Here is a 16,542-nt window from a genome sequence, read left to right as displayed (position 1 = left end):
AAAAAGTTGAACAGATTTCAATGATCCAAAGTCTTAAGAAGAAAGCTTACTTACCTTGATCTCTTTATGCTGTTTTGACAGTGGTGAATCTATTACATGTTAGTCATCACAAAATGACAACATAAGTTGTTCTGTTCCAGTGGAGATGTCATTAAAGAAGGCTTAACTGCTGACTTGGATCATGAGTGCCTTTTCATAACTAATCACAGTCTTGATGTTCAGTTGTGTGACAGTCAGTTTGCAGAGACCATAGAGATGTATGAGAAGCGCCGTACAATGTAGGATCCCTGAATTCTTCAATGAAACACATTTTTTTCTGATATAAACTCTAAATATGGATCAATCCAAAATAAATTTTTAGATGTTGATAACATGTTTTTTAAAAATAGCCATTTTCTCCTACTTTATTCAGCATAGTGAAGGCCCTCCTCCATTGACATTCATAAAAACAACCTCTTGTTTTCTTAACTGGACCATTAGCTTAGATGTTTTGCTTTTTTTCTTTTCTTTTTTTTTTGCTTTTCCATCTGATGAGAAGAAAACTGAAGCAGACTGCGGCGTAATAAAAGCTTAGCTAATTTCATGCTTTGTCATGCTCATCTCTCATCAGCAATTACTCTAGTCTCGTTTTGCTTTTCTTTCAGCCTTAGGCCCAATCCCAATGTTTTTATACCCCTTTTTCTTCCCCTTGGCCTTTGAAACAGAGTGTTAAGGGGAAGGGCTTCAAAATCTACCCATAAGAAACGGGACAGCACTATGACACCTGCAAACGTCATCATGTTATCGCAACCTCTTACTACTAATGAGATCGACGATGGTGACTGCTGTAGTTATTCCAGTTGCTTTATTTTTTTGGTAAATATATTTAGAAAAACAACTAATAGCAACAATATCATGTTATTATAACAATATAATGTGGCAATAAGATTGTAACTGTACTGTGTATTTACACCCTGGCCATATTCATCTATGTAAACATACAAAAACAACATTAGCATTATAGCAGACAGTGTAAAAAGCTCATTCCCAGCCACTGGACTTTACTGCCAGGGTTTTCGAGTGTCATCGAGTGTCAGATGTCAAAGTATGTTGTGTGACTACTAAACCATATTTATTATTGTAGATTATAGGTATTGAAACCTAAACTTTTTTTAATCTTTTTTTTTTTTCAAAAGCATGATGGTAAACCATGAATGCCGTTATGAATGTATTAAAACATGTTTGTTTGTTGTAAAAATTGATAGTAATGACAAAAACATACTAATTTGTGCATCTCCTGGCCTCCGTGTGCAGCTATGCTGCTGTTGTAGACTGTGTATTCTGGTATTTTTACCCCTTGGTTTTCGAGTGTGGTTGTGAAAAATCTATTACCCTTCCCCTTAACCCTACGTCTTCAAGCTAAAGAGAATTGGGGCACCCCTACCCCTTTATGTAAACACACAAAACAAGGGGGAAGGGCTAGGGGGTAGAATTGGGAGTGGGCCTTAAGACTGATTTATACTTCTGCGTCAAATGCCGGCGTATGCTACGGCGCTGACGCATAGCCCTTCGCCGTGGCCGTCGCCGTCACTGACGTGCACCTCTCAAAAAATGTTACTACACGTCGCAACGACGCGTAGCGTAAGCTCTGTGATTGGTTGGCTTTGTAGCGCTGACAAGTCTGGGCGGGACAGAGAGCCGCGCGAATGGTGCGAGCGATTGTTTACAAGTGGGGAGTCCTGTGAAGGAGCTCCGGATGGAAAATTTTGTTTTGTGTTTACCTCATAGTTAAAGTCGTTGCACGTCCACTGGTTCCTGCCTCAAAATGAGCGAGTTTGAGCCACTTGTACATCCCGGAAGTGTTCAGGAAAAGCAAAAAAGCAGCAAAGAAACTCGACACAGAGGAACATTTACACCTCACTGCCAACTAGCGTTTCGGAAGTGTTAATGCAGACCGACAGAGACAGCGCGCAGAAGTATAAATGCACAGCCACGCGCGTTGCATGCGCCGTGGGTTACGCCGGTCACCTGACGCAGAAGTATAAATCAGGCTTTACTCTGTTTATAATACCCAAGTTTTGAATACATTAGCTCATACGTAAACAGGAGTTGTAATAAAGATGACAGCTCCCATGTAACACTCGGTCACTGCTTCAAACTACTCTTTTGTTTGTTGTGAATATGCACCATCCAGCAGTGAAAATGACATAGTTATAAGCAAAGCTCTTAAGGCATTACATGGAGCACATTACGAATTGTAAACAGCCTCAACTGTACTTGTTTGGTACTTAGGAACTAATAAAACCTTACAGTGATGTCTTCTTTTGTCTTTCAAAGTTAAAAATACATTCTTATTGGTTACAAATGCTATCATTTAGTTCAATTCATCTTTATCTCTGTAGCGCTTTTACAATGTAGATTGTGTTAAAGCAGCTTAACATGGAAGTTCTTGTAAATTGAAACTGTCAGTCCAGTTTTCATAGTTGAAGTTCAGTTCAGTGTGGTTTAAATTTTACTGCTGAAAGTCTAAACACTGAAGAGCAAATCCATCATTGCACAGCTCCACAAGCCTGAACCATGCAAGCTAGTGGTAAGGAACAAACTTCATAAATTGACGAAAGTGAATGACAAAACCTTGAGAGAAACCAGGCTTTATTGGGCACAACCATTTCTTATCTGGCTAAACTTCTTGTGTAGAGCTGCAGTCTACTTGTGTGATGATTGATTGATTTGATGATTATTTTATTTAGCGTGAGCCGTCAAACATCTGTATGATTCATTAGTTTGCTTAACTCCATGTGTTCATGGGTTAATCCTGCATCTTTCTGTCTTTCCCTCACAGACTGAGGACTGTCCCGTCAAGCTCCTGCAGAGATGCCGATTAACAAGAGAGCCCAAGCACACAACCCTGCGGCACAACAAGAGGATCCAGAGTTTGATCTTAATGGACTTTTATGGTTCTTTTTATTTGTTCATGTGCTGTCTCAGAGCAGATCCATATGTTCTGTCTTGTATGAGTTTAGTGCTTTATTGTGATTCACATCACAATGTTTTATTTGCTGCGTAAAAAGGGAGGTTTATCGTACGAAGACACCACAATCCGCTTGTCTGGTCAGGGCAGGTGCATGCTGTTTACTAGCATCACGCCGCATTTGTACAAATTCTATTTATTTCCCATAAAGATTTCAGGTGCAATTACAGATTTTAGTGTTTATGTTTACCGCTTGCTTAACGGAAAGAGCACTCAATGGCACGGTACAGACTACAGAATGGATGTGACAATACAGCATTAGTGTCTTTTTTTATTATAATTTTTTATTTTTATTTTTTACAAATGTCTGTCTCTGGTTTGGTCCTCACTCAGTATTTTATCTTCAGTTTTGGACTGTCAAAGCCTCCTTTTGTTTGTTCTGTCGTGAGCGTCAATGATGTTTCAGTCTGCTTGGCTCCAGGTGTTTGTCGCAATGTGTTCTTGGCATGTGGCGCTGCCCAAACATAGGCTTTTTGTGTCTCTATCCATATTAATTTTTGACCAGCATCTCCTCGTCTTTGCCAAGAGTCCCATAGAGAGAGAGAGCAAGAGGAGTGGGGTGCAGGAAAAGAGGGTCTATTCTGGGACTCCCCACATGAAATCTGCTGCAGTTGCTGAAATGTCACTAGGATGAGCACAGGGTTGGTGATTTATGTCATCCAAATGAATCTCAATTAGTTCTCGAGTTACGTTTTGGTACCTACAATAAACTAACTGTAAGGGGAACCCTTCTGCGACTTGGTGTGAGCAAACAGCACAACTCGAAAGGTACAAAAGTCCAGAAAAAAAAAGTTTTGCCTGTATGAAACGTTAAGCATGCTCTTATAAAGATCGAAAGGTCTCGTTCAATCAGCAACACATAAAAACATTTAATTTTAATGTCTCAAATTTATATTTAATATTTTAGTCTTACAAATCCGCTGCTCTGTTTCAAGACTCTTCTCTCAGTATTGTGGTGTTCATCAGGCAAGCGGTACAGTTCATCCTTTACACTCTATTATTTTCAAAGGAGTGATATACACACTGTTCAATCTTAAGGTAAATTATACTGCCTCTTTTTTGTTTTGATATTTTCTGCTTCCTGCACTCTGTTTTAAAGGGCAAAATCAAATGTGAAACTTGTGACGAAGAAAACAAAATGCAAAAACAGTGTATGGTACAGTCTTTATTAAACTCTCAGAAATAAAAGTAAAGGAGCTGACACTAGGGCTGTACCTTTTCAAATGGTACATATTTGTTACTAAAAATGCACTTTTGAGGTACAACTGTGGACTGTTTAGGTACAAATATGTATCTTTTGAAAAGGTACTGCCTCAGTGACAGCTTCTGTACCTTTGTTTCTGAGAGTGTATGCTCTTAGCGGTACAAAAGTGAACTTTGTCGTCTGGTAAAAGGACCCATTCCTCATGGAATTACCAAAGCTGAGTGTTTACTAGCACATATTGGCTAATACAACTCAGTGCTTTGCCTAGTGTCCCAAAACTGCACCCAAAACTCAAATTTGCTTCGTTTTTAATGGGACTTTAACATAAAAAGGTACAGGTTACTTTCTTAGCTAATGTTAGCATGATATTTGAAACCAAGAGAAGTTTTAAAGCACAGTTCTCCCCAAAACAATTAAAATTCTCTCATTATTGACTCCCTCTCAACTTGTTTCAAATATGTTGGAGTTTCTTCTGTTGAACGCGAAAGGCATTTTGATGAAACCTGTCGCTTCCAAAGTATTTGATTTTTCAAATAATGGTTACAGGTTGTCAACTTTGTGCTAAAATATCTTCTCTTGTGTTCAACAAGAAAGAAACTCAAAGGGTTATAACTACTTGAGAGTGAGTAAATGGTGAGTAAATTTTAATTTGGGGGTGAACTATGCCTCTTTAGAGCTACACTGAAAGGTATTCCGGTAAAACTTTATTTTGATGATCCCTATTGCACATTTTGTTGGCTAAAAGTAGCCAGTTGCTTCTCATTTGAGTATTAGTAGACTGTCTACTTAATTTTTGTTGACACTACTCCTTCAACAGACATTTAACTGACTATAAGAAACTTTGCAAGTGCATGTCAACTTACACTAACCATAACCCCAACCTAACAGTCTACTCATAATCCAATGAGAATTACTTTGCATGCAGATGCAACTTCAATTCAACAAAATGTGTTAAAGGAACCATCAAAATAAAGCGAGACCGATATTCCTGTCAAACATAAGCCAAATTGTTGAACGACACACAAATGTATTTTGATATCAGCCTTTTGCTAATGTATATGACCAAGCTGGCCGCTTGTTGCTTTGATTTTCATTGAATTGACATCTTTTATGAAGTAAGATTTTTATTTGGAACTTGATTCAAGTGATTGCGTAGAATATGGATGTGCAGTGGTAGAGCATTACAGGGATCGTTCATCCAGAAATGAACGTTCTGGCATCATTTACTACCTTGTTCCAATCCTGAATGAATTTCTTTTTCCTGAACGCAAAAGAAAAACTGTCAACAGTAAACAAAGGAAAGAAAGAAAGATATTATGGCAGCCGATGGTCAACTATTTGGTCACCCAAATTAGTATTATTTCTTGTCGTAGAAAGAAGCTGGTAAGCTGTGGATCAATGGGAAGGTGAACAAATGATGACAGGATTGACGTTTTTGTTTGAATGTTCCATTTTATTTAATTTTTTTTCTCATTTTCTTTGTTTTATTATCTCTGATGTTTTATTTGGCTTCATTTATAAATCAAAGAGATAGGAAATTTGTGCGTCCCGCTTTGCCATGTTTGTCAGACCTCACGAGTATGTTTTGGTACATTTGTGTTCTGTTTGTTATTGTTTTTAAAGTCTAAGCCTGACTGAAGGCAGAGTTCAGTTGTGCAGGTCAGTTCTTCAGATTAAGTCTGAGAGAAAGTATAAAAAAGGAAAATTTCTATGATTGTGTCCATGTGTACATACTGATGCTTTGATTTATCTTCTTTTTTTTTTCCTGCAGTTGATTGAAATGTCCTTTTTCCTCTGGTGGGAAAAAGAGAACGATAGCAGGCAAATCATTTGAGCATTGCTTCGTGTTTGTATTTATCTCTCTTTTTTTTGCTTTGAATAGAGCTATTGCAATAAAAAATGTTCTTGAAACATGTTGTTGAACTTTGATGTTTGCTTCAAAAAGCAGATTCAGGTCAGTAACATCCAGTGACCCTTTAGTTCAGTGTAAACATGGCATATTTGGCAGGATTATGAAACAAACTACTACTAAGAAATACATCTGAACTAATAATGCGTTAGAAGTCACTTTGTTGTACCAAGCTTATTTTTACAAGATGATTTATTACACAGAGTAATAGTTTAGCTTTTTGTTGTTCCAAATTTCCATAAGCTGGAGCAAAACAATGGTGAGAATGAGAATTAAAAAAAGATCTCAGTTTACAATGTTATTCTATTTATCTTATGAATTCTTCTATATATATTTATTATTTTGTCCACGATAAGTGTTGTACTGTTACTTATGAAGTTTGGCATACAGGGGTTCAAATCCTTTCCTCAAAGTTGTCCTTAAACTATTGAACAACATTCAATCTTTCCTTGGGACAGTTTTGAAGAACATTTTTTTTGTCCACTTCAGATGTTGACCTCTATATTTCTTTCTGGTCAAGTAACATTTAAACATGGAAGACTTAAAGCACGAGTACTTTATAAATAAAACCAGGTCAGATTTAAGAGTTCAGACACAAATGCTGGAAGATTTTTAAACCAGTTTAATTTCATTTGATTAAATTTTCAATAATTATAGATTGTTATTATGGGTTATAGAACACACCCACTAACGGATCATTTAGTTAAACCATATAGCAATATAATATACTCCAAAAATTTGACAAGTGTATTTAAAACAAAAAATTGAATGACCCCAAATTACCAATTAATATGTTACAATTCATAGCACTGCGAAAATATCTGTAAATTTGCCCTTGTGTGTTGTTGCGGGTGTTTTCATCCACTCTGAGGTGATTTTGAGTCTTAATTTGGCCATAACTTTTATTTCTGGGTTTCAGCTAGTAGAATGATCTTTGGTGACAAATATTAATGACACATATTTTGTGAAAATGCTTTGAGATTTAAAAAAAAAAAACTCAATGATAAACTCAGGACAAATTTACTATCCTTTTCTTATGTTCGATATAAAAATATCCACTAAATTAAACAACTGTAAAAAAAAAAAACAGATTAATATTAAATTTTTTTTGTTTAAATCTGTTAAGGAACCTCAGTTCTGATCAAAACTACTAAATTGTTTAGAAAACTACAGGATTTAACTCTTTAATTGCCAAATTCATAAATGATGTCACTGAAACAAAACGCACAAAAGGATCAAATGCGGTGTTGCCAACTTAGTGGCTTTGTAAATTAGCAGCAGTAAATTAGGGAGAAAAAAAGCAATGCATCAAAGCCAAGGTTGTTATTAATCGTTCACAAGACTGTGATAAACGGCAAAAAATGCAGTCCACAATTAGTTTTATGTTAAAAATACGTCATTTTGTGTGTTTTTACACCAAATCAGTGACATCATCTATGAATTTGGCAATTAAAGAGTTAAAATCCTGTAACTTTTAAAAACATTTAATAGTTTTGATCAGGACTGAGGTTGATTAACAGATTTTTGCAAAAAAAAAAATTGAAAAAAATTATTAATCTGTTGCATTTTTACAGCAGTTTAATTCAGTGGGTGTTTTCATCCCGAACATAACAAGAGAGTATTAAATTTGAACAGTGCACAAGGGTTACTAAATTCCTATATTTTGTAATTCAAACTTTTATTGTTATTTTTAATATTATTTATTTATTTATTTATGCTTTTAATGGCATTGTGTGACCTTGATCTTTCCCCCGACATTTTTTAATGTTGGAAATTTTGAAAAAGTGACATTTATTATCATTTTCAATAGTTTGATGTTGTACAGGGTGTCTGTGGCGTCTTAAACTTTTAAAATGTCTTAAATTTCAAAAAAGAGGTCTTCATTTCCCTCTGTCCAAGTAAAGTTACCTAATTTGGCCAACACATAAACGCCTAAAATCCATTTCAAAGCTTATTTTTTGTATTTATGTTTTTTTTTTATTGCAAAGAGATTCAATTTACAACAGCTGTTAGACGTTATTACAGCAAATTCTCAAAATTCCCTAATCCGAAAAAAATAATAATAATAAAGCAACACATCCCTTTACATGATCTTTAATTCATACAAAAACCATTTACAGAAGTCACAAGGCCATTAGAGAAAATTCTTAGTCTTTAGCCCTGTATAAGTCTAAAATTGCATTCTTCACAATGTCATTAAAGGGGTCTTTAAAAGGCTCACATTTCATTTGAAGAAACCTGCAGAAACCCTCTGATATATTGTCTAGTTTGGTGTTGTAAATTATGATACAATCTGGTAATTGCCAGTATATTTTCTGTTATTTTATAGACTTAACTCTCTCTCTCTCTCTCTCTCTCTCTCTCTCTCTCTCTCTCTCTCTCTCTCTCTCTCTCTCTCTCTCTCTCTCTCTCTCTCTCTCTCTCTCTTTCTCTCTCTCTCTCTCTCTCATTTATAATACTATATATTTTTTGAATATTGTCAAACCTCAAAAAATTTAAGTTAGCATTAGTCACTTTGATGAAATGCACAGTTGAGTTTTTACCATCAAATGTCAACAGAGCAGAGATCAACATCCCATAATACAATTTACAACCATAAACATTAAAACTGTAAACCTGTTAATTAACGGATAATTTTACATTGCACTAGAGATTACCCATTATAGTATTCCAAAACATTTTAACTATTTAATATCTTTCATTTTATGACTTTAATGTTCTTTCTATGCATACTTGAATACTGAAACTTTATTCAAATCAGTCATCTCGTCTTTAACCCATGCATCAACAAGTGCACACTTTAACCCTTCCCATAAGTCCCGGTGGGTTCAGAATGCTTATACCAGTAAGCAGTGTCAGTAAGAAGCTTGCGGATATTAAAGCGGATAACTGACCACTGCAAGTGAACTTTGCAGAGGGGCTCGACTTCTTTCCCAGAAACTCTGATCTTATTTCCTCATGAGTATGAAGCAAGACACTTAAACTGGGAAACTATTATCTCCTTAAGGAGCTCACACCACTGCAGAAAAGAAATCCACCAACACAAATAGTAATGTCTGAGGATTGATACCGTCCTTATAAACAAACTAATCATGTTGTCCACTGTTGTTCCACATATAACGATGCCCTTAATTGGATTCTCAGTATTTGAGAGTAAAGGTTTTGGCACAGTTTGCTAGCGTACAAGACAAGTCCACTATGCATTGTGCCTGATCACTGGATGCAGCTCATCTTAACATGCATAGTAGACTTTTACGCAACATAGCAAACAATTCTGGACCACATTTGACATAAAGTTGGCACAGCAGGGATTAATCTGGCACTGGCATACAGCATGTGGGCCAAACATTGGCCGCGTTTGGCACCAGCTTTGAGGTGGCACACGAGACATGGGATAGATGTCAAATGTAGTATTTGGCCCAGATGTTAAAAATTGTGGGCCACGTACGTTTCCTCTATCTTGAACCACATTTAAAATACGTTTAAATTATTTGAGTAAAGAAATATTTTAAAAAAACAGTCATTTCAATCTTCCTGTTTGCATCTTAATTTAGGAAACAATCATGATTGAATTATTTGAATTATTATTATATTAGTTTTGTTTTTCCTGTATGCTGCAAAAGAACTGAATTTAACTTACATGTATATACCCAAATTATTTTATTATTGACCATGATAATCATTAAAATGCTTGAAGAGCAATGCTTCATGGGTTTAGCAATTTCATTGCAATCGTGACACTAGGTCTGGCTTCCAGACAATGGCCAGACACGGCCCAGTTCAGGCCCATGGGTTATTAACTTTACTCAGACTTGGCCCACATACGGTCCATGTTTGACCCTTGTCTGGAAGCCAGACTTGGTCTAGTCATGTACCGTAATTCACTGCGGCATGTGGGCCAAGTTTAGTAATGTCCAACTTAATTTGTTTGTTTAAATTCAGCCCATATAATTTTTTTGCAAAGGGACTGAGCCAAAAGGAAATAAATAAATAAATGAATGAATGAATAATTGAATAAATTGTTTGTAAATATTAAGAATTGTAAATCTAATGAACCATTTTATGCAGTGCATTTGTGATTAGGCACCATTTTCATAGTCAAAGGGAAAACATATAATATAATAATAAAATGTCCTAATAAATAAACGTCCTAATAACCTGGTGTCAAATATAAAAAAGGAGTTTGCTGATGTAGAAGCAATCTAAAAAATGAGTTGCGCCTCAAGACGAAACACAATGAACTAGGGCTTTGCGATTTGGGGAAAACACCTAATTGCAATTTTTATGCCAGATAATGCAATTAAATTTTGGAGTCAAGCTTCAGCTCAATAATCTGTAAGCCGTGGCAACAATTCTGTGACAGCTCTAAAAATTATCTGTTTTTATTTAGCGTCTGTGACTTTGAAACCAAGATATTCCCATTTTAGTAATGTCCTGTTCTTCTTTAAAGTTATTTCCATATTAATGCTTCTGAAGCAGCAGACACCATTATCCCAACTGTCCGCACTTTCCTGTTTGTTGTAGTTTGGTTGTGCAATTCTGATTGATCAATTGGCTGGTAAGACTTTCACAGATGGCAGTCACACATTTGCTCTGGATGGGAAGAATTAAATAATACATACAGTTGAAGTCAGAATTATTAGCCCTTCTTTGAATTCTTTTTCTTTTTAAAATATTTTCCAAATGATGTTTAACAGAGCAAGGACATTTTCAGAAAACCAGTTTTTAAACACAATTTTAAGGATGGAATTATTAGCCTCTTTAGGCTAATTTTTGTTTCAATAGTCTACAGAACAAACCATCATTTTACAATAACTTGCCTAATTACCTAAACTGTAGTTAATCTAATTAGCCTAGTTAAGCCTTTAAATGTCACTTTAAACTGTATAGAAGTGTCTTGAAAAATATATAGTTAAATATTATTTACTGTCATCATGGCAAAGATAAAATAAATCAGTTATTATAGATAAGTTATTAAAACTATTATGTTTTAAAATGGGTTGAAAAAAATCTACCCTCGGTTGAACAGAAAACGGGGAAAAAATAAACGGGGGCTAATAATTCTGACTTCAACTGTATATATTTCATATCACAGCCTCTTGCGTATATCAAATCACAATGTTTAAAATTGAGATTTGATTTCGATGAATTGCACAGCCCTACAATGAACGCGGCTTTTGGAGGCACAGGACTTGGGAGTATCTTGGACATCTCAGACTCTTTGGGAGCACAGCATCTTTGGGAGGTAATAATTACCAAAAATTGTACTGCCCACATTGCGATGATTTTGCAATCACATGATCTGTTAAAATTAAATCACACATGTATTTTTTGATGCACATGCTGTAGTTTTTTTGGTACATATGTTTCCATCATTGTGTATGTGCATTTTTCTGACTGCATAAAAAGTCTATCCTGCTTAGTTGTGTGCAAAAGCTTTTTATGCACAGTTTTAAAAGGTAACACGGTCACACTTTACAATAAGGTTCATTAGTTAATGTTAATTAATGCATTTACTAACATGAACAAACAATGAACAGTACATCTACTAATGTATATGTTCATGTTAGTTAACGTTAGTTAATTAAAATAGAGTTGTTCATTGTTAGTTGATGTTAACTCATGGTCCATTAACTAATGTTAACAAGCATGGACTTGGATGTTAATAATGCATTAGTAAATGTTCAATTGTGATTAATAAATGCTGTACATGTTAGTAATAAATGCTATACATGTTAGTTATATGTTAGTAAATGCAGTAACTAATGAACCTTATTGTAAAGTGTTACCAGTAACACTTTATTTTGATGGTCCAGTCTGCGTAAAATCTGTTGATATGCTCCTTCAACAGACATTTAACTGACTATAAGAAACTTTGCAAGCACAACCCAACCCTAACAGTCTACTTTTAATCTAATGAGAATTAGTTGACATGTAAATGCAGTGTAACTTAAATTCATCAAACAGACCATCAGAATAAAGTGAGACCCTTTAAAATGTATGCGCATCTTGGGGTTTCCATTCCATAGACTAAACTCTCTGTATATTTATTATACAATATATTGTTTCAAATAACTAAAACGTTAGCAATAATCCTGAATAAACAGGAAAACTGTAAATATTTGACATGCATGCTGATTTTTTTGGGGGGGGGGGTAAAGGTGTTTCATAGTTGTTTATGCCAAAAAATCATCCTACTCAATTGTGCGCAAAAGCTTTTTATGCACAATTCCACATTTTTTTGCTCATTTTGGCTTTCCATTAAGCATGTTTAATGTCATATCCCAAAATGCTCAAAAAAAAAAGGTCAGTTGAAATAGCTATTGATCAGTGTTGCCAACTTAACAATTTTGTTGTTAGATTTAGCAACTTTTCATACTACCCTAGCAACTTTTTTTTTTTCAAAAAGGACCTAGCAACAAATTTAGCCATTTTTAACATTCATTGGCTACTTTTAGCCAATTTTAAAAAATGACTCAGAAGAGCAGTGGCTGCAGGCTTCACTCAGTAGAGTAAATTGCTAGCTCAGATTGTTTTTCATAATGTTGATTTACTGATAAATGTTAACATGTATAGTTGTTTATATGTAGCAATATATTACAATAGTACTATAATTGTTGTCACTTTTACAAATGTGTTAATTTCACAAGTTAAAAAGAACAAGTACACACACTGTGATGGTTTAAAAGAATGTAACTGTTCATTATCAGTGTTTTATTTAAAAAATTTAAAAAACTCTTATCTAAAAGTCACTTTTACAAATAGTCAACTTTTTCATACAAATGTAAATGAACATATTTTAAATAATGTTTTGCTGAGATGGCCAGTCATTTTGAGAAAACATTGATCATTTTTATACTACATAAAGAGGTAGTTTCAAGTTGTGATTAATATGTAATATAAGTAAGTATAAGTAAAATGGTAATAAAATAATTAATATGTTAATGAGAACCTATTTTTTGTGCTGGATGTAATGTTTTAATATAATCTAATACACGGCTCCTCTGAGAGTAGAAACATGACCGGCTTAAGCTTGTCAGATACCACGTGATGACGTCACTGGTATGCAAATTAGTGCGTGACATCATCTGGCAACATTTAGCTACTTTTCATTGGAAATAGTTGGCAACACTGCTATTGATATCATCTGCTTCAAAATTGCAAAATCCAAATGATGTCACTGAACCTTGACAAGATCATATTCCCTTTTGAGAATGTCGAAGTGTCATTATAAAATAATTCATGCTGTTTTACCCAATCAAATAAGCAGGATTTAAACCATTTACTGATATGTTTGCTAACTATGTGAAATCAAAGACAAAGCAAAGTGTTTCGTTTTTATTTCATAAATGAGTGATTGAATCACTAACCTGGTTGATTTGGTTTGAAACATTTAATTAGCTGAGGAATGAAACACCACTTCTATATGTTACACAGTCCACACAATGTATTTATAAAATTTCCTGGAAATGTACCTTAATAGGCGATGTTTGTTTGTTTAAAACTTTATTGATCCCCTTGGGGCAATTCATTACGATATGGTGGTGCTTCACATATAGCAAGAATGACACACTTAACATAATAAACATCAACACTTAACAACAGGTACAAAAAAAACAAACAAACAAAAAAAACAATGATTATCCATCGACTGAAAGTTTCCCTGTAAAGTCTTGCATACTATTACTAACAGTAGGTGTTGAGGATGGCACATGAAAAATACTAGGAGACAGCACACACCCCTTAAATAAACATTTCGAGTGGATGCCCCTTGGTCGGCGTCTAAGGACAATGAGATGTTCCACAAATCGTTATAAATTTACTTTTGTGCCTGAAGCAACCAGTTCAAATCTGCTGCTATTTTGGGATTTCTGCCTGTTTTTTGCCTACCCAAATTTAAAAGCTTCCCAAATCAACATGCAGAGGTGTAAATGCAAAAATTTGGTATCATTTTAAAGTAAACCCTTTGAATTTTCATAAAACACTATTGAAAGTGTTTAAAATAACTGTATATGTTGTCTGTGTTATAACAAACACCTAATAAAAGAGGCGCTTTTTGTATATTTTTTTATCAACTCAAATCTGAAAGTGTACCTTTTAGGTTCTGTGTGGTCTAGGGTGCTGTAATTAATTTTGGTGGCTCTTGCACATGTCTGTAATCGTAGGGAAAAAGAAAAATGTCTCTACCAGTTTCTATGCAAAAGTTATTATATTCCAACTGATGAGAGGTGCTATACAAACAGAGACCAATCATTGTTTTCATATTTCATTATTATTTAGTTTGATCAAACATAATGCACTGTGTTTGGACCACATCAGACATATAAAAGGATTACTTATGCACATCACCTCAAAAACAGAGGAGAAATAGCCCTGAAGCGCACAGCATAAGGTAAGGATGACAGCTGTCTGTGCTATCTGGGGCTGCTTATTGATCATAAATGTATTGTTTTCACTTCTGCCCCATGGAAACACTGCAATTCATTCGACAACTGTTTGATGTTTGAATATAATTCAGTAAAAACAAAGCTAGAACAGTATGAGCACCGGCAAGAGCTTTCATTTGAGCTATAACTTGTACATGTGTCCTATATGAACCATATAAAAATCATGAAAATAAACCAATATTCAATACCCAGCTTGCGTATCCAAAATACTGTGTATTTAAGTGTGAATAACTTTTGTACAGTAGAAAAAAAAAAACCAAAGTGATGCATATATGCTTAAAATATAGATATAACACATTCAAACGAAACCACTTATGGAGATCTGGTGAAATGCTAACCACCTAAATCTTAAAGCAAAAGTTGATGACGTCACGCAGATAAGAAAAAGATAAGAAAAATAGTTCAACATAAGCCTTTACAGGTTTAAAACACTTGTAAAGTGGAGTCTATATTGGTAAATATGACAAAATATAACATAATGGTTACGTGAAAAAAATTTAACGTACAGAATAAGCCCTTGTTTTTAGGCGCTTCCAGCCAAGTTCAGATCTCCACTATGGGTGTGTAAATAGAGCTTGACCTGGTCCCTGTCTAATAGGTGGTGTTATGTTAACTGATAGCGTAATGGTTAGGATTAGCCTACAAGGATAGGTGTGCTTGAAACGTCAAGCTCCACCTGTTGCATCTAGCTGGATGTCAAGCTCAATTCATGTTTCTAGGCTGACCTGCTCTAGTCTTCAGTCAAACTCAGCTGTTATGGCTGTGAAGTGCGAAAATCGGTGCAACTGTCACTGACTACTTGCAGTAGGATTTCACTCAGATTACATTCATATGCAAGCTGTTTCACCTCAAATTTGGGTTAAATATGGACAATTTTTTATTTATTTTTTTTTTGCTTACATGTTTTATATGAATTTAGGTTGAAAACCCCTGCATTTTTGAATACAGTGATAAAGAGTTTAGAAGTAAAACCTCACACTGTAAAAAGTGATAAGTTACTTAAAGCGAGTAAACAATTGCCATAAGCATCAAGTTGACTTCAGAAAGACAATGTAATAAAACCCAGTGTAACTTGGAACTGTTACATTGACTTAATTTTAATAATTATGCTTGTTGTATTCACTTTTTAAAGTCAACTAATCCCTTTTTATAGAGACTATTTTACCATTTCTGTTTTCAAATAACTTTTGTATTTATTACAATATTACATATTTGGTGCTTCATTAAGTTTATAAAATCTACAGTTATAGCCTGTATAGATTTATTTTAGTTACTGTCATTTTGCTAGACACAGAGAAGCAGGAAAAAACAGATATAATAAAGATGTATTTCAATAAAGTAATTAGTTTATTTATATATATTTTTAATTTGCATAATTAAGTCAGCTTAACAGTTCCAAGTTACAATGGGTTTACTTACATTATTTTTGTAAGGTCAACTTGTTGCTTAAATTAACTAATCACTTTTTAAAGTGCATTCTTTCTCTATAAATACAAATATTTTTAACAATATATTACACATATTTTAAGACAGCTACAGGGTTTCTGCAGGTTTCAGCAAGTTAAATTTAGACATTTTTTTAAGACCATTATGAATTAAATTTTAGACTCATACAAGGCTTTTTTGAATCGCCCAGTTAAAAAAGATTTTTTATTTGACCTTACAAACTTTTTTTCTAATTTAACAAATGTATTAATATAATAATTTAATAATTATTTTTTTATATTTTAGTTAATTCTGAGCAAAATAGTTTAAATATTGTGTCAAAACAAGCAAGCTCTCGTTGTTTACATACACTTTTTTTCAACATGATCTTTCCTAAAAACGCAGAAATAAAAAAATAAAGAAAAAAAAGAGAGAATGTTTTAAAGGGCTTAAAAATTATAATAAAGTAAATGTATGCACAACAGTCTGCCCAGGTCAGCTTCCTCAGCAGTAAAGACATGGAGAACTTTTAACAAATGTTATTGTG

At 34.3% G+C, this 16,542-nt stretch overlaps 1 protein-coding gene across 1 annotated transcript in view; it reads left to right on the top strand.

Moving 5' to 3' along the window:
• irs4b (insulin receptor substrate 4b) overlaps window positions 1-6,125 on the top strand; it is a 30,523-nt gene extending 24,398 nt beyond the window's left edge. The window contains exon 2 of the mRNA XM_009303448.5: window positions 2,822-6,125. Coding sequence (XP_009301723.3) covers window positions 2,822-2,826 — 5 coding nt within the window. The 3' untranslated portion in view covers window positions 2,827-6,125. The remainder of the gene's footprint in view (window positions 1-2,821) is intronic.
• Window positions 6,126-16,542: the final 10,417 nt, after the last annotated feature.

This window comes from Danio rerio, chromosome 7 (assembly GCF_049306965.1).
Source record: "Danio rerio strain Tuebingen ecotype United States chromosome 7, GRCz12tu, whole genome shotgun sequence".
In the NCBI taxonomy this organism is placed as follows: Eukaryota; Metazoa; Chordata; class Actinopteri; order Cypriniformes; family Danionidae; genus Danio; species Danio rerio.
This window is presented reverse-complemented; position numbering and strand designations above follow the sequence as displayed.